The sequence below is a fragment of the Maylandia zebra genome, linkage group LG4, assembly GCF_041146795.1.
Source record: "Maylandia zebra isolate NMK-2024a linkage group LG4, Mzebra_GT3a, whole genome shotgun sequence".
NCBI lineage: Eukaryota > Metazoa > Chordata > Actinopteri > Cichliformes > Cichlidae > Maylandia > Maylandia zebra.
The window spans coordinates 32,204,995-32,227,636 of NC_135170.1; the positions used below are offsets into that span (position 1 = coordinate 32,204,995).

At 39.7% G+C, this 22,642-nt stretch overlaps 1 protein-coding gene across 1 annotated transcript in view; it reads right to left on the reverse strand.

The window, feature by feature from the left end:
• Positions 1-358: 358 nt before the first annotated feature.
• The window catches only part of mybpc2a (myosin binding protein Ca), a 42,626-nt gene continuing 20,342 nt past the window's right edge, over positions 359-22,642 (reverse strand). Inside the window, exons 10-27 of the mRNA XM_076883410.1 lie at positions 22,430-22,535; positions 20,462-20,631; positions 18,755-18,920; positions 18,115-18,221; positions 17,984-18,013; positions 16,513-16,652; positions 16,111-16,270; positions 15,248-15,352; positions 14,894-15,082; positions 14,620-14,754; positions 12,699-12,866; positions 12,284-12,372; positions 6,365-6,560; positions 5,091-5,230; positions 3,540-3,699; positions 2,155-2,291; positions 1,053-1,239; positions 359-754 (exon numbers count right to left, since the gene is read on the reverse strand). Coding sequence (XP_076739525.1) covers positions 720-754; positions 1,053-1,239; positions 2,155-2,291; positions 3,540-3,699; positions 5,091-5,230; positions 6,365-6,560; positions 12,284-12,372; positions 12,699-12,866; positions 14,620-14,754; positions 14,894-15,082; positions 15,248-15,352; positions 16,111-16,270; positions 16,513-16,652; positions 17,984-18,013; positions 18,115-18,221; positions 18,755-18,920; positions 20,462-20,631; positions 22,430-22,535 — 2,420 coding nt within the window. The 3' untranslated portion in view covers positions 359-719. The remainder of the gene's footprint in view (positions 755-1,052; positions 1,240-2,154; positions 2,292-3,539; positions 3,700-5,090; positions 5,231-6,364; positions 6,561-12,283; positions 12,373-12,698; positions 12,867-14,619; positions 14,755-14,893; positions 15,083-15,247; positions 15,353-16,110; positions 16,271-16,512; positions 16,653-17,983; positions 18,014-18,114; positions 18,222-18,754; positions 18,921-20,461; positions 20,632-22,429; positions 22,536-22,642) is intronic.

Here is a 22,642-nt window from a genome sequence, read left to right on the forward strand (position 1 = left end):
ATGAGGAATGTAGTATGAGAGCATGAGGGAATGGGTAAATACTGCAAGAGAGTGCATTGTGAGTCAACACTGGTACTTTGTGTGTGCGTGTGGTGGAGCAGCAGGGCTATATCTGTGTATGAGAACCTCTTTAATCCTGGTTACGCCATGATGTCGGCTATGCCTGACTGAATATTGATCCCTCCATTGAACCATTACAGGCCCCTGCTCACACACCACAGCGAGGAAACAGGGGCGTGCGTACAGCCGGTCAGTCACACTGCGGTGCTTTCAGTGCTGCAGCTGCATCCCAATCATAAATTCATACCAACCTATAAAAACGTCCAGGACACAAAACAGACAACACAGGGAGCCGTAATGGATGAAAGGCTGTTTTATAAGTGTGTTCAGTGACAGGTCCACTTCACAGATAAGAAGGATCCATCTGTGTGTGTGGTCACAGCAGGGCAGCTCTACTACTCTACACTGTGGGTTCTCTCAGTCAGGGAGTGACAAGGTGGCAGCGTGCTGAAAGAATTTATGGCATATTACTGATATGGCATTCATCATAGCAGCGGTGAAAGGCAAGCATATGCGTTTAGGGGGGTGGGGGGTGCACGGGGTGGCTTTAGAGCCTCACAAGTGATCTATTTTAATCATATTTATTCATGACTATCCCGTTATACATAATCCATTACTATTCCTGTTCAACTGTATCCTCTGCTGTTTCGCAGTGCCGCTTATTTCTTCGCCTCCTCCCCTTTCTCTTGTAAAACTGTGGAGAAAAAGAGAAATTTAAATCAGCACGAGGGGCCAGCAGATCATCCTGTTTAAAGTCATCTGTGGCTCTGAAACTTTCTCTGACAAATACAATAAGGTGATTTATATTTAGCACAGGAAAAGGAATTCTGCTTTCGCCTGAACAACAGCTCAGGCAAAAGGGGTTGAGGGGATGGAGATTTGTCATGGTGAGCTTTATTGAAGCCTGCCAGGGAGAGACTTGCCCTGACTTCAGGTCATGCTTTAGCTTTGAAACTACATTGTTGTGGGAAGTGAAAACTACATCGACATACCTCGAACCTCCAGAGTGCACTCCACCTCGTCTTCCCCGAGGTCATTGATGGCCCTGCAGGAGTATCTGCCCCCATCAAACAGGCTTGGCTTGCGGATATTCAGAGTCAACACTCCCTGGTTGTTTTGCATCAGAAACTTGGGGTCTTCACCGATGATCATTCTGTTCTTCATCCAAATGATCTTTGGCTAAGGCACAGTAGGATGTTGGAGGAGCAAGCAAAATTGGTGGGATGCAGGAAAGGAGAGGAGAAGGGTGTGTGAGTGTACGCGTGGGGGGGGGATAACACAGCGAGGGACGTCAGGAGGGTAGGAGAGAGCAGAGGGAGGAGGGTAGGAGGTGAAATTAGGTCAACGTTTCGCCTTGACAAATCTTTGCCGATTTTGTGTGATTAAAAAAAGTACATGCGCTAAAAGATCTAGCTGCTCCACCTCTTGTTCTAGCTTCCTACATAAAAATACATTCCTGCAGCAAAGGCATCAAAATCCTTTCTGACTGTTCACACACTCACTGCTTGACACTCAAAACCTGTAAAAAAAACACAAAGCAGGAAATCTGTGGCAAACCCTTGCAGTGCAGCTATCACAGGCCAATCCAGGTAAAGTCCACACACGATGGTGCTGTAGTGTGTAGTATAGTCATTTGCAACAAACAGCTGGGGGTTACCTTTTGTGCATTCAGCACTGCTTTATTGACAGCCATGACTTTTTTTTTTTGTCTTAACACAACCACACTAGGACACATTGTACTCACTTTATTTCACATTTATTTTACTCGTCATGCATAAACTAGGAAGCACACTTCTCTATATTTTATCTTTAGGTTTTCTAGATATGTTTGAATCTGTGAGCCGCACACAAACTACCATCAAAATCCACATACTGATTGGTGTCTAAATACCTAACAGTCTAAATACCTTGTTGCTTGGTTTTACAGACCAATTTTTAAACCGATTTTTAAAAATTATTTTATATCTTAAAAATATAAAAAGACAAATAATTAAGAGCAGAAGGATAAATACCTTGGGTTGTAAATGAACTCCAATCAAATGCCCAAAAAACGACATCACTGACACACACCTGTAAAAAGTAAAGTTCAGATACCTTGGGGTTGCCACGAACGGCACAGGAGATGGCGGCACTGTATCCTGCAATGACACTTCTGTCCACCAGGGGAGCTGTGAATTTAGGACAGCTGCTCACGTCTATCTCTTTGTAGGGTGAAGTGTTGTAGAGCAAACCTGGACATGGGGTGAAGACGTTGAGACACACATACACTCACACTGCTTGATGCCAACACAGATATAATGAAACATAATCAAAGTCAACATATATGAAAATAAAGTACATATATCCATAAATAAATCAAAAGGCAGGGTAAAGAGGTAAGCTTCAAGTTTAAGATTAAAGATTTCAACACGTCCTCCAGCAGACTGGAGCATAAAAGCTAACGCTGACTCCCCAAAGGTTTTTGTCCTGTGCTTTCCAGCTCTTTCTATGATGAATGTGAGACTGAAATAATACCGAATTTGCTTCCTTGTATCAATAATGGATATTCAACAAATTTACCCATTGATGGGTTAAGAGGAAATTCAAATAATTCTGAGAATTTTCTGAAGAATATGATGAAAATACAGATGAAGGCCATGTAGCTGAAAAGGCTTACATAGTGTAGTGGATGAAAGATGTTTTCATTTCGGTGGGGCATGCCTCAGTTTAAAAGACGCCAAGCTAGTTTGTACCACGCTGTAAAAGTCGATTCTGTCCAGGAAATGTGTAACACATAGACTGAAATGCATAATTATTAACCTTCAGTTGTCACTGTCCACTATTTTGGGAATGTTTTGTCTGTAATATCCACGCCGCATCCTCTCACACAAGCAACTGTTCTCAACTGGCTTTTGAGTTATCGAGGCAGGAAGCTGACTTTTTGTTTTATGCTCAGGTCAGGTGGGCACCGCGATCAACAACCCTCCAAATTTTATAGGCCAGACTGATGCTTGGAACACAAAAGAGATTGGCTGGTGGGCTGCCAAGTCTTCTGGGAGAGTAAGCAAATGCAACAACACAAAAACAGTAGCAGCATTTGGCTGGTGGCAGGTGTTAATTTCCCAGCCTGGTTGCTTTCATAATATGCGGCCAATATTAAATGGTATTTAACACTCTGTCAAAGAATATTTCTGTTAAGCGTAATCAGTGTGAATTAATTTAGTTTTAAACCATGTTCAAGCAATTAATCACAGCCGATAATTAATTATAGGTAGTTCTAATGTTGTTACTGTGTTCTACAGCGAAAATAATACAAAGCTGCGTTTTATTTAGTGTAGCTTCTGTTTTTCACTACTGTACCCTTTACAAACCACAATGCTCACTTTATCTTTCAATTGAATACAATGTGGTCTACCGCTCAGCATGCGTTAGATGTTGCTCAGCATCAAAAGCAATACTATCATGTTACAGAGAGCAGAGCTCTGCGGGGATTTCATTACCTGTTTTGGTAATGACAGCGGTGTTCTTGCTGATGCCAGGCTCATCGCTGAGGCCACAGATGTTTTCGCTGAACACTCGAAAGGAATACTCGTTCCCCATGACCAGGTCAGACACAGTGCAGCTGGGCCTGCGGTTGTGCTCATAGACCGTGAACCACTCCTGATGTATGAGAGAGAAGGAGAGGTTCAAAGAGGCTTATAGCTGAGGTGGAGCTCTATATGCTGAAGAATCTCCAGTGCCCAACATCTATGTTCTTCTAGGCCGCCTTCCTGTCGATTCATTCAACATAACGACCATGGTAGCGTACGACGGCTTTGCGTACGACGTACGACGTTGGGTTTTTTGCACATTCGCTGAGCATTGCACATTCTGACTTTGGAGTAAATTTTCTAGGAAGCCAGAGTGGGAATGCCGTGTGGAGATGACATGTTTTTCACTTGTGAAAAATCTTTCTCACTTGGAATAATGGACTTCAAAGCCTCAAAACACCTTCCCAGATTGATGGGCAGCAAATATTGTTTCTTTAACATGATAGCTGATGTCTTTGCATCTTGGCAATGTATCTACACACCTGAACGCTCCAGACTAGCTTTTACAGGAGTGCTCTCACTTATCAACTATCAGTTAATTAAATGCATTTGATTATATGCACTTGTCTTTCGCTTTCCCTTATATTTCCTGTTGACACAGTAAGGGTGTACTTACTTTTTTTGCACACTGCTTCTGCATTTTGACTTAGTTTTTATTAAATAAATAATGGCAGGGTGTAATATTTCATATGTAATTTTACCCAATTTTAACACCTTCCAAGGATCTTTATTATGTGCTGATTGACAAACTGATTGAAAAACTTAGAACTGACAGTTGATTTCTTTTTTACCATGACTGTAGTGTAAAGTGGGCTTTTAGAGGTTTACTGCTTTCAAGAAATTGTTCATAAAATTGTAGGGGGGAGAGTAACAACAATGAGCAGAATAATTTTATATATATATATATATATATATATATATAAACATTAAATTGATGCTTTTTTTTAACATGAAACTTGGGTTAGTTCAACATAGAAGCTGAAAAGTGAGCTCTGGAAGTGATCCATAGGTGCACAAGGAGGCGACCCTGATGGGCAAAATGGGACAAATCAGGTTCAGTTTTTGTTTCTGTAGTTACAGAAAGTTTAAGCTTGCATTTTTTGGGGGTTTTTTACATTCTGTTTCTTTTCTGATGATCAGACACAGTGTGATCGTTCCAAATTTATTCTGCAGCAGCTAATGTCAGCAAAAGATCCCAAAGCAGGACTGATCTTCATGGAGCGTGCCTGGCTGTTTAACATTTAGCAAACCACAATATAGAAAATGTCAGGCAAAAACAATTAAATCTAATCCCAGTGACATTAAAAACAAAACACAGAAGAATTTGGTTCAACTTGTACTTGGATGCATAATTTAAAAGACACTGTTGCTCCGGAGTTGCATGCCTCCAGCACTATTATTAGCGAATTACCTTGCTTGACAAACCCTCTCAGTACCACCTGTACACTCTGTCATGCATACCTTAGTCTTCTTGTCAGCTTTCTGAATGGTGTAGCCAATAATCTCACAGTTGCCGTCATCTTTAGGCGGCTTCCACTCCAGCGCAGCATTGAAGCCCCAGATATCTGTGACATGCACGGCGATGGGAGGACCAGGCTTTTCTGGTGGGATTGTGAGAAGTGGCAGAGTCGAGATACAGGTGGAGGATTTTGTGTGAAACTATGAACAAGACAGGTTCATTAAACTGCACAGCTCAAGGGTGGTGAAAAAATGTTCCACACATGCATAGCTGGCTGAGATAACTCTCTTCTTTGCCTAGACATAGATGTTGGCAAGGCTTTTAGAGGCTGAGAGAGGGAGAAATGTACAAACAGATATGGAGCAGGGAAGTCCCAGTGAGACAAAGAAATCAACACTTGCAGCCGTAGAGATTTGACAGATTAGACAGATTAGAAAGATTGACAGATTAGCAGAGCAAAAGACAATAGGATCAAGGGAAGGCGGTGATAGCTGCATACATTACTAGAAAAACTGTTAGCATAGACGTAACAAAGAAGAAGTATGCCTCGATAACAAAGCAGAGAAATGCAGTGTATTTATCACTGATCCTTCTCTGTGGCCTTCACCAAACACAGTGCAGTAAAGAAAACAGTGCAACATAGTAGTGTGTGTCTCATTAATCTTGCTGTGAACACTCTTTTCTTTTGGAGTACAGTACAAACTGTGAGCACTGCTTCTGTTTTTCCCCTTTAATCCCTCCTGTACTGTCTCCTGCTAAACGAGTACAGTGACAGATCAACTGAGGAGGGGGGGGATCAGAGCCTCTCATTATTAGCTCAACCTTCTCAGCAGAGGAAGTGACAGAATAGCCCTCAAAATCCAAACCTAATCCAAGTCTATAAGCAAATAATCTCAGCAGAGCCCCACCAAATAATCCACCCAGAACCCTGACCCGCGGAGACGAGCAGTAAGCTGGTGAATGAGCTGGCGGCCACAGAGGCAGGAGCCAGGATTATAACAGAGTGAGAGAGAGGACTGAGCACTTTGATGATTTGCTACTTTGAGTCACAGATCCTTCAGAGTATGAAATAAGGAATTATCATCAAATTTGACAAAAAAAGACTCTTGACATGTCACAGATTCAAGCTCGAAGATTCATCCCATTTCAAAAAGGTTATTAATCATGCACTTTGTGAATTACGTGCTATGTTCTAATCTTAATGAGAGAACATGAGGTGCGAGTTTACATTCTTTAGGTGAAGCTTAGAAGGTGTTGCCATGGTGAAGGGACTGACCTACAACCTGGATGTGTATGTCAGCGCTGTCTGACATGTTTTCAATCTGAACAGACAGTGTGTACTTTCCAGAGTGGACCCTCTCGGCAGAGCGAATAAAGAGGATGGTGTCAACTTCACTGGTACGAGTTCCCACTGTGCGGTCCTCCATGGGAACACCATCTTTATACCAGGTCACAACAGGACGAGGCTTTCCCTGTAATTAAAGGAAAGGAAAGGAAATGATTCCAAATATTTCAAGGAATACAGTCTTTCCAAAAATCGGGCACAACCCTTATAGCAAAAGAAGATCATAATTTCCATCATGTCAGACAGTATGTCTCTATTGTCCCATGAGACCATTCTGCCCCGCTAAGCATTTATTTTAAAATACTGAGGCAGCAAAAGAAGCAGGAAGACTTCAGCACAGAACAGAGGAATCATCACTGTCAACAAACCTGATGGTACCCACATAGCAAAATTGGTATGGCCCAGATCTGGCCCACACAATGTGCTTACACATGGCCCACATACCGCAAAGAATGACGGCCCTTTGGTGGCCTAGATCAGGTTTGCCAGATGTGGCCCACGCATGGCCAGCAATGTGTCCACAAGTGGCCTTTTGCTGGCCCTGTGCTGGCCCAGAACAGTTTCAGCTCTGGCCCCAGATGTCAGCCTAATGTGTACCTTAATCAAGCCATGTAATAACAATGTGCATAATAGTGCAAAGTAACATGACAAAACTCTGTTCAGACAGTGAATGGACTGATTCTTATATAGCACTTGTCTACTCTGTCAGATTACTCAAACACACCACACTCACTTTCTCTAAACTGAGTGCTTCCGAACTACATTTATACATATTCACACTTGACATACAGACTGGAAGAGGCAGGGATCGAACCACTAACCTTGTGATCAATAGGTGAACTGCTTCACCTCCCAAACCAAACCACAATTGAGCCAGATATGGCATGCCATCACATAGTGCCATCTATGCCAGGCCTGGCCCATATCTTGATGTCATATGTTTTACCATGCCAGAAGTCAGCCAGCAGTACCGGCTTGATACCAGATCCGGGCCAGACCTGCTTGCTATGTGGGTAGCTGGGGTAGAGGTGGGTTACAAAGCAGCTTGCAGATACAGAGATACACAGCCTGCCCAAAGATAGAGATATGCCACTGAAGTAAATCTGAATAAAGATTTGTTGGCAAAGAATCGCAACAATATCAGATGGACTGCAGAGTGAAGGCAAAAGGGCCAACAAGTGCTCAGCATCTCTGTAATATAAATATTCTGATCCTGATTTGAACCTGCTCTTTGCTCCTGCCGTACATCTGATATCTCATCCCAAACCATCTCGACTGGGTTTAGGTGACCAAGGAGTCCAGGCCATCTGGCGCAGCACTCCATCACTCTCCTTCTTGGTCAAATAGCCCTTACACAGCCTGGAGGTGTGTTTGGAGTCATAGTTCTGCTGAAAAATAAATGATGGTCCAACGAAACGCAAACCGGATGGGATGGCATGTCGCTGCAGGATGCTGTGGTAACCACGCTGGTTCAGTGTGGCTTCAATTTTGAATAATTCCCCAACCATGTCACCAGCAAAGCACCCCCACACCATCACACCTCCTCCCAGCACAGATTTCCACTGGTCTAATGGCAATTCCTTGTGTTTCTTGGTCCAAACAAATCTCTTTGGGTTGTTGCTTTTCCTTAGTAGTGTTTCTTAGCAGCTATTTGACCATAAAGGCCTGATTCACAGTCTCCACTGAACAGTTGACGTAGAGATGTGTCTGCTACTGGAACTCTGTGTAGCATTTATCTGGTCTGTAAACTGAGGTGCTGTTAACTTGCGATTTCTGAGGCTGATGACTCGGATGAATTTATCCTCAGCAGCAGAGGTGACTTTTGGTCTTCCTTTCTTGGGGTTGTCCTCATGTACGCCAGTTTCGTCGTAGCTCCTGATGGTTTCTGTGACTGCACTTGGGGACACATTCAGAGTCAAATTTCCCAGACAGACTGACCTTCAGTTCTTAAAGTAACGATGGACTGTCATTTCTCTTTACTTAGCTGATTGGTTCTTGCCATAATATGAATTCTAGCACTTGTCAAATAGAGCTGTCAGCTGTGTACCAACCTGACTTATGCACAACACAACTGATGATCTCAACCCCATTAAGAAAACAACAAATTCCACAAATAAACCCTGACAAAGCCCATCTGTGAAGTGAAAACCATTTCAGGTGACTGCATCATGAAGGTCACTGAGAGAAGGCCAAGGGTTTGCAGCGCTGTCAACAAAGCAAAGGGGGGCTACTTTCAGGAATCTAAAATATAAAACATATTTAGAGTTATTTATCAATTTTTTCTTTGGTGCATAATTCCATATATCTTGCTTCATACATTTGATGTTTTCTTTTTATACCTACAATGTAAAAAATAGTAAAAGAAAAAAAAACATTAAATGAGAAGGTGTCCAAGCGTTTGACTGGCAGCGTATCAGAATAACTAACTCAGTAGCTGAGTCTTCAGCTGATATGCCATTATTTCATCTGACCTCGATCTGGGGGCCCACCTAAACTAATGCTTTGGTTAATCTGTTGAAAATGAAACAACTGACTTGATTACTCACTAATAATGTCCTTACTAGTAAATTGATCTTTTGATTAACAATAAATTGATCTTATAGAATATTTTTTAAAAAAAATTTAAACTTTTGCACATAAAATATTTTATTAAACATGTCACCGATAACTTTAGTTATGGCCTGATATTACATCAGTGTAAAAACAGCCGCGGGAACACACTCAGTCCAGCTCGTGGATGAGATGACAGAACAGTCGGTGCTCTTTTTTCCCAGGAGAACACTATGTAGCCATGTTCTCTGTCTCAGAGAAGGCTTTTCATCTGCTTCTTCAAAAGGAGACCGAGCTATGGCTCGCTTTCTTCTTGTCTATTTTTATTTAGAACAATGGTTTACCCTTTACAGCTTATGGTTAGATTCTTTTTTACCACTGCCATAATTTGCAAGTTGCTGTCAAAAGCTGTAACGCTCCCTGTGCCTTTAGAACTCTTGTTCCCCTGTTACTACCAACATTAGCACATTAGATTCCAGAAGAGGACGATATGTTTTCAAGTAGCAGCCATGGGGAAATAAGGGCTTGGCTGTTTTTTCTTCAAATGACCACTCAAGGATTCACTTAAAATATCTACAATGTGCAGTGGGATTGAGCTTGGGTAGGCTTTGATACAAATGTTACCCCATTTTTAGATTTTTAGATGCCCCGGTGCATGATATAGCCATTTGTTAAAGATAACTAAAAATAGCAAGTTTAAAGTTAAGGTAATGTGGTATTTACAGATGGCCCCAAACACCAGAAATGTGAACCAATAACCTTTGGCTGGGGATTGCTTGACTAGCTAATCATGTTTTTCTGCCATCTTTAGGTGAAATTGCATTTTCTAGTGGAAATAAATTTAGAATAGCAATTAGTAAAGATTTGAATGTATGTCTTTTTAAATCATTTTCAACAGTTAGTCATTATGTTTTCTGTCCAACCTCACGGTTTTGCTCACAGCTCATATTTCAAAGCTCATGACTGATTTTGACTCCTTCTGTATTTTTAGATTCTATAAATATTCCATAGGCAGTCGAGTGGAGGTATGTGTGATGTGAAAGCCTGATTTACAATGGGTGCAAAACATTTCTTTAATCCACTCTCTGACCACTTTACCAAAGCTAGATAAAAAATATTTTTAGGTGTCATGTGGATATTCTGCCTTTACTCTCCTTTAATTAAATATTAGACATGGGGTACTGACACTTTGTTCAAAGTTAAAGTGTATAAAATATCACCACTAGGCTTCAGTAGAGTTTTTACCCCTCAAAAAATGTTAGTGTTTGAGGGGTAAAAACAGTAAGCTGTTTACCTCAGCTGTCTATGTGTGTCCGTGTCTATTTATTCTGGAGGCTTTAAAACTCCTCCAGAAGTGAAGCTCACTTCTGTGTGATGACAGCGATACTGGGGAGAGTTGTTGAGGAAATCCTGAACTTTTCTTTTGGTAAGTGCTGCTGTTTTTTGCCACTGTTAGCTACTGTTAGTGTGTTAGTAAAAATTTCTTTAAAGTGGATCTACAATTGCTGGACTTAGTGGGGACTAAGACTGATTATAAGAGGGAAAGTGAATTCTAGAACACTTGCATGATGTTAGCTTATTTTAACAAACTGTTGTTGTTGATTAGACAGGTCATTATCAGCCGTTCGAGGGTCACATTTAATGACAATAAGTAATTGCAAACATATTTGGAATAAATAAGATGGTTTTGCACAAACCCTGACTTCAGTTTGGGAGATGAGGTTTGAGGTAAAGAGAAAAAGCATGATATTTTAACCAGATGCTGATTGTGTTGTCTCTTTCCTTCACGTTTTGCATCTTTGGTGATGAGAACCCCGTCTTATGTGATAAAACATACTGTAGGTACGATCCTTCATATCTTGAGTCTGGCGTGAATAAAAGTTGCCCTGACAGCAAAAGAACACCTATGAGTTCTCTTCTCCACCGCCTTTGATGTACCACATATGCAGCTGGTCTCAAGCCACACATATAAAACACAATTAAGCAGAACAGCAGTGTCCATCTCGGGTGCTATAGTCAAGATGGCAGGGCAACGTGATAGCTTTCACAAAGCAGTGCCTGCTCCTATGTATTTTTAATGGATTATTTAAGTTTATTATATACAAGTTTATTAGATTGCATCAATTTGTTGAAAGGCATAATCATACATCACATTAATTAATGTATATTTATGAGTACAATATCCTGTTTTTCTATTAAATGAACTCAAAAAATACCTCAAAACCAGAATTTTAGCCTCGAGACATAAGAGCTGTATTTTGGCTGTTATTCCTTTAACATAATCTCATTCTCCTCAACCCTCACTGTCTACTCATATATCCCCGCACTTACTCTGATTCAAAACCAAAAATCAATCATTAAACTTTATGAGAAAACAAGCCGTATTTGCTTTCACTCCATATTTTTTCATGGTCATCTGTCCCTCACCTTTGGGGACTCTGAGCACATGCCAAATGTAGGACTCCAATAAGCAGGCAGAAGGTAGCAAAAGCAAACCTTTTATTTATATTTATGTATTTAACAAAGAAATCCAAAAGCACAGCAAATTGCAACATAAAACTTAAACGAATCCATAAACTTTAAGGGAAAGAACAAAGAGCGCACAAGGGAAGATAAACAAAGACTGAGGCGAAGGACACGACTACTTCTACACAAGAGGGGAAAGTGGAAACAGGAGGGTAACAAGACACAACTGAACCAAATCTATACAATGAGACAGAAGGTTCTTAGTAAAACTAAATGTAAAACCAAAGAGACGAAAAAATTCCAAATGAGTAACAATAATTGCAACAAAGAAAACACAGAGACATGAGTGAAGGTAACAGATGGGAGAAGACGCAGAATGAGACAGAGGAAGCACTGAGGGGACCATAAAAACAAACTAGAACTAGAATCAAAACCTAAATAATAAACAGAAATAAAAACATACAAAAAAATTCATATTTCCAAAAACTCAAAATGCTGGAACCACCCAGAGAACCCACTCCACATTTAGAGAACCACTGTTCTAACATTTGTATATTTCTTAATATTTGCTAGGATTGTTTACATCTCATTTCTGTTTTTTGTTTGTTTTTGTATTTTGAAGAGGAAATATGTGCCGTTTGCATGAGGAGTGAGACTGGTGTTCTGTTTACAGTTGTTTACTGCCTGTGACTGCACCTTGTTCATTTGCATTTTATGCAGTTAAACAATAAACAAACAAACAAAAACCACATAAGAGCACCTTGTATTGTCCACTCTTTTTTTCCCGATATTGCAAATGAAGTGTAAAAGCTAAAACTCTAAAACCAGACTCACCTGGAAGGGGATGACCAAGTTCACCTTCTCGCCCACTTGTGTGATGAATTTGGTTCTCAGACGCCGAGGCAGGCGTATCTTTGGATTTTCTGGTTGGTGGACACAGAGAAGCAAAAGTTAACTTTGTGAAAGAGTGGGTGATGTGGGGGTGTATAGATATGTAAAATGTAAAACATGTAGAGCTTTTAGGTTTTCTGTATGTTCCTTTGCGTGGTTACAGTAGAAATGAATGACTCTTATTGGTTAAAAATCTCCGATATTTGCAGTAAATTTATAGTAGCTAAATTATTTTTTTCCCCTCTGATTTATCCTAAATGGTTGCTGAACATGATCTCTATCCCTGAATACACTAAATATTTGCTGTTAAACAAATGTGTTCATTAAATGCTGTGTTTGATTAAAGCTTGTTTCTGACCCACAATCTCTCGGATAGTGACGGCTTGGGAGAGAACGGCAGGAGGACTGTGGCCGGCAATGTTGACTGCGATCACTCTGAATAGCATTTTCTCCCCCACTGGGAGTCCCTTCACCCTGTAATGGATATTTCCCACCGGTTCCTCATTAACCCGCACCCACTGGTCACCTAAAAGCAATAGTAGGAATAGTGAAGAAACAGATCAGAAAACCAGGATTAGTGTGTAACTTTGAGATTAATGCTGAGAAATTAATCACGTATAAATATTGCTTACCAGTGAACAGGCAGATATACAAATAACACTAAAACACACACACAGGCACATTGGCAAATACGTCTTCACTCAAACTTTTTTCTTATACCTACTAATCTTAAAAACTCACATACAGTTTGTAAATAGCTGAATGATGATTGCTATTACAGTAGGCAGAAAGTTGGACAGTTTTCTATAGCGCACATTAATCCAGCCTCAGGTGGCCTTTTCTCAGGGGGTCACAAGCTAGTGTACTCCTACAGCCTGGATAAATGAGAAGGTTGCATTAGGAAGGGCATCTGGTGCAAAATCTGAGCCAAATCAAACATGCGGATGTGTGTGCTGTGGCAATGCTTTGGGAAATAAGGGAGCATCTATAAGTACCTCTCACATTACACCAAACACATGATTTCTTTTGCCTTTGGTCATGTTTTTTTGTTTGTTTGTTTTAAGAAGGATTTGTCATATCACTCATTTATTACTTTAACCGAAGGAATAATCATGACCATTACAGTTCCTATAATAAATAACTTTTAGGCAGAGAGGTTTAGCAAATGATCAATCGTTCTCTTTGTATGAATAATTTTTGGGTTGCCAGGATTTGAAGAATCTCATTTGCACGACTGATTTCTAATGTGTCTAAATTCCAGTGTTCAGTGTTACTGTAATCACATTACATTTTTCAGTAATGCAGTGCGAACTGAAGAAGCTTCTAAGATGAGAGGTGAAACGTCTTCAAGCAACTTAAAGAAGTCCCAACGCTTTTCTTTCCAAGCTCCTTAGACTTCTTCCTACACTTGTGCTGCGTTCAGCTGATTTTTTTTCGTGCATGACAACAGAAAAATGCTGGAGCGGTTTAGAGCTTTTGAGGAGCAGTGATATGGATTTTTTTTTTCCATCGGAAAGAAATTCCAGGACATAAACAATTATATTATACTCCAAAACTTTGGCTCTTTGCAGGCATCTACTCAAACAGCATGCTAACATAAAGCTAGCCAAGAGTGACGATAAAGCTCAGCAGACAGGTAACAAAAGCAGCAAGTAGTCAGGCTTGTAGCCTCCATTTCTCTCTGTTTGTGTTTCTACAGCAAAATCCCAGTGCCATGTAGTACATTATGAGTTGACTTGTAAAGGAAATGAATTTCAACAGGGTAATGTTGTGTTAAATCCAACATGTTAAACTTTTCAGTTTCAGGAAATAACATTTCTAATGTTTGACTGTGATCATCCCACTATCTTCTGCCTGTCATGCCTCTGGCTATACATAATTCATGTATATACACAAAACACAACAGATGCAAATATCACTGTTAGCATTTATATTGTAATGATTATCTAACTTGCTTAAAATTGTTTAGTGGCCCCTTCCTTTCTGCTGCATACCCAAGATGGCAACCACTGAGCGTGACAAGTGTTTCACACGTGTAGAGCATTTCATGCAGCCTTGATTGAGAGCCGGAAAACAATCATACACTCAGAATAGCAGGTGTAAGTATGAATTCCTCTTGCTAGCTAACTCAAAGGTGCATAAATATATATTAGCCCACAATTTACTGTTAATATCCCCAATTTGTAAAGTTCTGACATTTATCTAATGTCGTTAGTTATAGCTTACAAATCCAAAATAAATCCTTAGTATAAAGTGATATCCATTTTGGTTATTCTTACTTCCTTCTTTGCAGTATTCAATGATGTAGCCATCGATGCCACCTGCTCCGATTTTCTCTGGAGGACGCCACTTGAGTGCACAGGTAGAATCTGTCACATCATCTACTGTGAGACGAGTGGGCTCACTGGTGGGGGCTGAGAGAGACAAGAGCTAATTAATACATTAATACGGGGTATAATGGGATGGGAAGGTAGGTTAAGCTGCTTCAAAATGAGCATTGTGTGAAAAGCCTCTGTTAATTAACCATTCTGCTAATGACAAATGGCAACGCACCAATGGGCATGAAGGGCTTTGAGCTTGCACTGGGCTGAGAGATGCCAATGTCGTTGACTGCAAACACCCTCATCTCGTAGAGTACACCTTCAATCATCTTCTTAGCCTCGTATGTGGTGGACTCGTAAACATCAAAGTTGAGCTTCGTCCATCTGGGCGAGCCTATCTTCTTCCTCTCCATCAGGTACCCTCGAGGAAGCAGGATCAACATACGGTGAAGTCGTTAAAAACAGCTCCAAGTCAGTTAGAAAAAAATATTGCAATGTAATAAACAAAATGGAATTTAAACTCCTCTTTTCTCCTGGGAGGAAGACATCAGATGTGAATATTACACGCTGCATGTTTCAGGGGTACCTTTAACGGCAACTCCACCGTCAAAGGCGGGAGGGTCCCATGTGATGATGGCAGAGTCCTCGCCAACTGATGCGCACTTGACGTTCTCAGGAGATTTTGGCACATCTGGAGAGGCAGGTTACAGTTAGAAATTGAAAGCATGGAGAGATGAAACACAGAGAGAAATGGGAGCGTTTGAGGTTTTTGATGTAGTACAGTACGTAAGACAACATGCAGATGTGATTTAGGGAGTCAACACCAAATGCACTGGTAAAGCCATCATATGTTTCACTGATCACAAATGAAAAACGTTACATTTTTTATTACCTCTATATAGACACTGCCACTTTGTAGAATAAATTACATCAGTGGTGATTACAAATCATGTTAGAGCAAGCTATTCTGTGTGTTTTATGACTCTTAAAAACTATTAATCAAATGTTTCTATGTCCCTTATTTAAGTAATTTCATCCACTGCTCTCTATTCATTGCTTACCCTAAAATCCATCTTGGACTAGAGACTAGATAATTATTATTTATTATATAAATTATGTCTTGGTCATTCTTAGTTCTATTAAGAGACAGACAAATTCCTTACAGTATGTATTTTAATGAAAAACAATATCTGAGGTGAAAGTCTAAAAACATATGTTTTTTTTTAATATGTTAATTGTTCTGGGTAGAAGCTGCAAAGACACTGGACCTAAAATTCAGATGATGTGAGTTTTTAAAAGATGGCACCACTATTGAAAATTATGGATTTCCTTTTTTTTTTTTACCATGACCCAGTCTCAAACTCTGAGGAACTATTGCCCTCAGTCAGACAGAAGTAATAGAAAGGGATCAAGGAAAGAAAAAGGCAAAAGTAAGAAACAGCCACTGACCCACAACTCTAACAAAGAGATCCGCCTTGTCCTCGCCGACAGGGTTAGCCACCGTGATGGAGTATTGGCCCTCGTCCGCTTTCTCCGCCCCCTCTATTACAAAGCTGCACACATTCTGCTCTGACTCCACGTGGACCCGTCCCTCAGCCTCGGACAACACCTACCACACAGGGCAGCACAGAGTGAGAGACAGAACAAAAGGAGATTGCTGAAGAGGACTGTGTCGCATGACGACAGCCACCACAAAGACAGGTGATTCAACCGTCCCACTCTAGTGTTGTTTCATTCTTCTTTTGTGCTGTTTAATGACTAACGGCGAGGTACTCTGATTGACGCAGAACATATAAAATATCTGACGCGTTTGTGATGCGAGGTGAAGGATAAGAGCCATTTCTTTCTCACTTGGTCTCCTTTCATCCAGCACACAGTGGGGGCCGGCTCTCCTGTGAACTGAACGTCCAGGCGAAGTTTGTTTCCAGCCACCACCGTAATGTTGTTCTTGCCGCCGGAGCTACCGGTGTCCAGGAAGATCTTGGGAGGATCTTTCATTGTGACCAGATGAAGACAGGAAGAAAGAGACCATTTAGTTTAGAACAATGATGTTGGTTCTTTTTTTGTTTTTTATATTTGAGATTCAAGGTGTCTCAAAGGTGGCACAAAGACTAAATTTACTGTTTTTTTATTCTATATATGGTCTTTTTGGACTCTGGCAAAAAAAAAAACCACTAGAGGGATTTGGGGGTTTTACATTTGGAGCAGCATCATACTATACTGCCTAAAGCCAAACAAGCAAGTTGGAGCTTTTGTCTACTCGATGGCTTTCCAGAGCTGTGAGCATTTTCAACTTTCACATTCTTCAGTTCATTATATATTTTTAAATTGTTTCATAGAAGAGCCTTTTGTGTTGCATTTTATGAAAAGATCACACAATTTTGAGAACAAAACAGAGAGCAAAGAGCAACTTAACAGCAGCTAAAAAGCAGTTTGTTGTGATTTAACTTCACACCTTTCTGCAGGGATGTATAAATGAACTCCAGGGTACGTCTGTAAACTCTAGGGTGTTGTTGCAGGTGGAACAAAGTGCACTACAGACATACCTAAGCATCAGTCTGAGTGTGGTTAAATAAAAAAGGAAGTGCAATTTCACCAGTATTGTTCAGTTTTATGATTAAGAAATGTAAGCAAATCTGCCAATAAGACATCTGTCACTATGTCTAAAATTACAGAAAATGCTCCACCTCATGGACCCATTATAAAAAAACATAAGTTGCTATAGTAAAATGCTTCTGTGTTTTAATTGTTTTTGTTTACCTATTACTTTATTATTTGGCATAGTATGAGTAACAATAGCAGAGTTCCCTTATCAGTAGGAAAAACTGTAAATACAGTTAAGTTCAGTGATAGGTTTTCAGTCCCTCCAATCCTCTTATGGCTCAGGGACATTATAAGTGCAGCAACCAGAGCTAAGCTCCAAACAAAACCTGCACATATGAAGATTAGAGATAGCCCAGATAACTGTCACCCAGTCTATTTGTATTACCAAAGCATATAATAATGTCTGCGCTAAAAAACTGAAATGAAATCCTTGATGTGCTTCTGGGATAGATGAAAACCTGACATAGACAGAATCTGTCCCACTAACTATAACGTACGGTTAGGCATCAATCAATAAGAGTGTTACACTAACAATAAATGATCAACTATTTGATTTTTTTAAAAGGGCACAAGGACATTTTAACCATTTCCCTGTTCAGAGGGTCACTCAGTGGCATCTTATATGATATTTGCTATATTTTCTCAACAGCTGATTAGCTCAATAATGTCATACACGACAGTATAAAGTATGAATTTTGTCTTTTAAAAAAGCACCTACCTTGTCGTGGAACATATTCAATTTTTATCTCTGTGGGGAAAAATGAAACAGATCAGGAAGATTCAAATTTGCAACTTATAGGTTGAATTCAGAAGAACCGCTTGGTATTTTGATTTTTACGTCGCTCTCACCCAGGAAGTTCAGTTTTGCTGAGAGAGAAAGTGCGTAGCCATCAGGGACAAAGGTATAATCTCCAGCGTCTGAAGCCTTCACATCATTGATCGTCAGCTTGTGGATCCTGGGGACATGTCGCCAGATGTTACCAAGGAGACAGCAGTTGTTATGACCCGCATTTATGCAAAGGACAGTTGCCCTAGCAACATACTTCAAGAGACAATATCGCAGAGTGAGAAAGCTACTAAATGGCTTTCACCTTGTGTGACCGCTGTCACCTTGGCATATCTCCTTCCATAGGCAGCTCTGATGGAGGGCTTACTGAGAGAAAACCCAGACCCTTGGGGTCTGTTTGTTGTTTGTGTGTGACCATGTGTGAGTGTTTGAGGGAGCGTGTCTATGTGTTTAGAGGTTAGAGCTTTACAGATTGCAGCCTATCCCCAAAAAATGGGTCAAACAACTAAGAAAGCCCTCTGGTAATAGTTTTCCAAGCCATGTAGCAAACTGTTTATTGTCATAGCTATATGATTTTGTGAGCCTGGGTGTGTGTGTTTGCTGTTGTCATAATGCGTGCAGCTGTACATGATAGGTAGCCAAGCTGGAAACAACAGTTTTATCACAACAGAACATCAACCCACTGGAGTCTGATAGCGATACCTTCCAATGTGTGAAATTTTGATGCGATCGCTGGCCTCGACTTCGATACCATCCTTGAACCATTTTCCGGTCACGTTTTCATCAGACACCTCACACTTGAATACAGCTTGCTCAGATGCCTTCACTGTCAGGTCGGCTATGCTCTGTAGAACCTCCAGCTCCTTATCTGCACCACAAAGATCAATCAAAAGTTTAATTAATTAAAAAAAAAGCCTAATTAATTAAGTGTATCCATGCAAAATTAGTGCAAATACAATGTTACAGTTTTGCGCTTGAGTATTACAACTTCCTGGATTTTATTTGTGTGTTCCCATTTCCAATCTTTAGTGTTGAGTTACATTAACTACCCATTAGAAACCTAATTATTACCAAGTATTTATAAAGTAACGTTGGATTTGGAGGAATCGCTTCCTCCCCCTTTTTTTCTTTAAAAGAAAAAAACTCTACTATATACCTATGCTGGCATTGCTACAAACTAACAGCGACCTCCACACCCAAATGAAACCATTGCACAAACGTCAAAACTGCAGTTCTGTGAATGAGCACTTGAGGCTAAAACTGAGTCAGTCTCCACAGACTCCTATGTTAGGCTGCCTCTTGCACCGCAGCAATAAACATGATCGCAAAAACGTGTCTTTAGCCATTTTCCCCCTTTTATGCATTCGTTTTAGTACAACTAATCCATACATACATTTTGTAAACCATTTCAGAGACACCCCAAACCCGCTTTTCTGGTCATCTTTTATCTGAAAGAACCCATCCTACTCAGATTCCCTAACCACCACTATGGAGTAGCAGTTCTGAGTTCTGGATGACCTAGAAGATCCCAGAATCAGTACAGAAGAAACTAATTTTCTTATATCTGCAATTTGCTTGCAGCCACAAGTGAACGGTAGGAATGTAGATCAGCTGGTAAATCAACACCTTTGCTTTCACGCTCATCTCTTTCTTCACAGTAGATCTGAGCAGTAGTCACATTACTGGACGGTGACACAGGCAACACTGACAACAAACGGGGAGTGTTGCCTCTGAGAGGAAAACTATTATCCAGCATTCCTTCGTTACCTCATAGGCTTTAGCCATGCTGGTTTTAGCCACTTTGACTGTAGTACTTTGTTTATATCAGCTACCTAATTCGCAGTTACTATAACTATACTATTTTTTCTCTGTATTTCTATCCTTCATCTGAGGGGGAAGGACACAGATTTTTTCACACTATAATCAATTTATGGGACTCGTTTGACTCACAGCGTGTAAGTGCCTGATATCTGAAGCCTGATATCAATTTTGGAGGTGTAAAACCAAATTAGTATGACGAATAGTGTGATACAACTGATACAAGAGATTAATGAAATAAAATTAATGATGACATGAGTAATGACTAATTTGTTGCTTTTCATGCTTGTCAGGACGGAAAACATCAACATGTGCTGAAGTTTGTTTCTAACTGAGGAGTCATACTGGAAATACATGTCTGTAAACTTTAAACAGCACCACAGATTTCATGGCCTTTGCAATTTAAGAACATTAATATTTTAATTATTAATTTTTATTTTAATTAATAATTATGTAATGTTTAATTTTTAATTGCTCCAATAATATATGATCATGTTGTTATTTGCTTTTCATGATCCCCGTTTGTTGTCAATAAGCCCGGTTAGCCTGGATAGCAAGTTTTCAAGCACTGGTGGACTGGAGGACAAATACCTTCAACCTCCAGCTCTGCCTTTGACTCCCCACCGTTGGTATAGACGTAGTACGTTCCAATATCCTCTTTAGTGGCTTCATTTATGATCAAAATATGTCTCTTCCCATCTTTCTTTAACCTGTACTTTGAACCTGCAGTGTCTCTATTCAACTCCACTCCATCTTTCATCCTGTGAAGAAAACACACACACATATATACATCTGAAATACTTTAGCACAGGAACGCGAGAAAAGGGACTGATACTTGAGATGTTGGCAGTGTTGTAGATAGTGAGATCCTTCAGGAGTCAAAAGGCTTTGGGAAAAAGTTGTGCAGTAGGTGAGGATTTTTTGTGTACAATATCTGTACCAAAAAAAGCTGTGTATAGCAAAGAAAAAAAATGCATGCATTCATACTCATATCTTTTAGTTTGGCTCTCTAAAAATCTCTGAGTGGAATAACCACGTCCAAAAAAGTGCAGACAAGAAGGAAGCAAGGAAGACAGTGTCCCAGTTAACAGCCCATCTAGGCTTCCCCTAATTGCTCAGACAGCTTTGATTGCTGTGTATTATTTCAACAAAAAAACAAAAACCCAAAAGACATCTTTGTAGATTTTGCCTAGAAACTGTCTGGCTTTGTACAACAAAGAAACTTAAAATAAAATAAAATAAAAGCCACAAAGATTCTTCTTTTGTGGAGAAGATTATTAGACAATGATATTAGAGTCAATTGCAAAATGTTTAGCTAATAGCAATGTTTCATATAACAATTTGGTTGAGCTTATTGATAGATGCTTACTAATAATGGTTTTGGTTTTGGGGGGGGTTTGTTATTCATTACACCTTTTGCACCGATAAATCTTTATTTTAAAGCTTTTCATCACACCATCTTGGAATAATAAACCATTACAGTACTGAAGTGACAAAACAGATAAATCTCCACCATTGCTTTTGGTAAATACTGTCTTATTTGCTGAGGGCAGTTAGCCAAAGTATAGTCACAGTAGAAATAAAGTCCACCTATTACTTAGTAGGTTGTAAAATTAGATAAATACACATCAGACTGGCTCGTACTGCCAATCTTTTTAAATCTTATCTTAAAACACATTTGTATTTACTGGCTTTTAATACAATATGAGAGTTATTTGACAATTCATATTTGATGTTTGCTATCAATATTATAAGATATTTTAATAGGTATTTTGTATTCTTGTACAGCACTTTGGTCAACATTCCTGTTGTAATTAAATGTGCTATATAAATAAATAAACTATATAAATGATATAACTATATAAATACAACCTCAGTACAACAGCAAAACATGACATATTACACTTTGTCATCATTTATTTAATCAAACTTAAGCAGACCTGCAGAAACAATACTTGAAAAACTAAGACAGGACAGAAGACAGAAAACCTGATTGAAACGCTGTGCCGTCAATAACCTCAATGAACCTCAATGAGCTCAAGTAACATTGAAAAGTGAGCCAAAACTCTGTGATGTGAAAGCCTGATAAAGTCGTATAGAAAACAGCTACTTCAAGTTACTGCTGCAAACATTCGCCCTAAGAGGAATTGAATCACTGGGTACTTTGCTTTTCACACAATGCATTTTGGATTTTGCATTTTAGTTTTTAAGAAATAGATCATAATATGTTGTAATATGTCATGTGCTGTTGTTCATATCTCGCTGTATTTACAGTATTTAATTTTAAAATGTAAAGCCTTAGGAACTGACATCTGTCCTTTTGCCATGACTCTGTTGGAGTGTCCTTATGCAGAAACCTCAGTTACACACTATTAGCCAGTATCTTTTATGTTAGCTTGTAAAAATTAAAAAAATTGAGCTGCGTCAGCATTGCTTTATGAGGCCTGAAACGTATTGTCTCATTGGACTGTTTATTCCGTTATACAGAGAGTTTTATTAGCTGAGTAGCACATTGATGAATTTCAAACTCAAAATGAACCGAAGGGTAAATTAGCTCACCATATGACGTTAGCGCCTTCCTCAGACACTTCCACTTCAAACTCCACCCTCTCACCCACCACTGTATGAACATCATCCAGCAGCTTGGTGATGGTGACTGGAGGTTCTGAAAACAAATAGCTTTGAGTCAAACAACAGATGGGAAGTGAGTCATTAAAGAGATACGCTATTTTATGTAAATCACCAACGGGAAACTGGACATATCTAAATCAC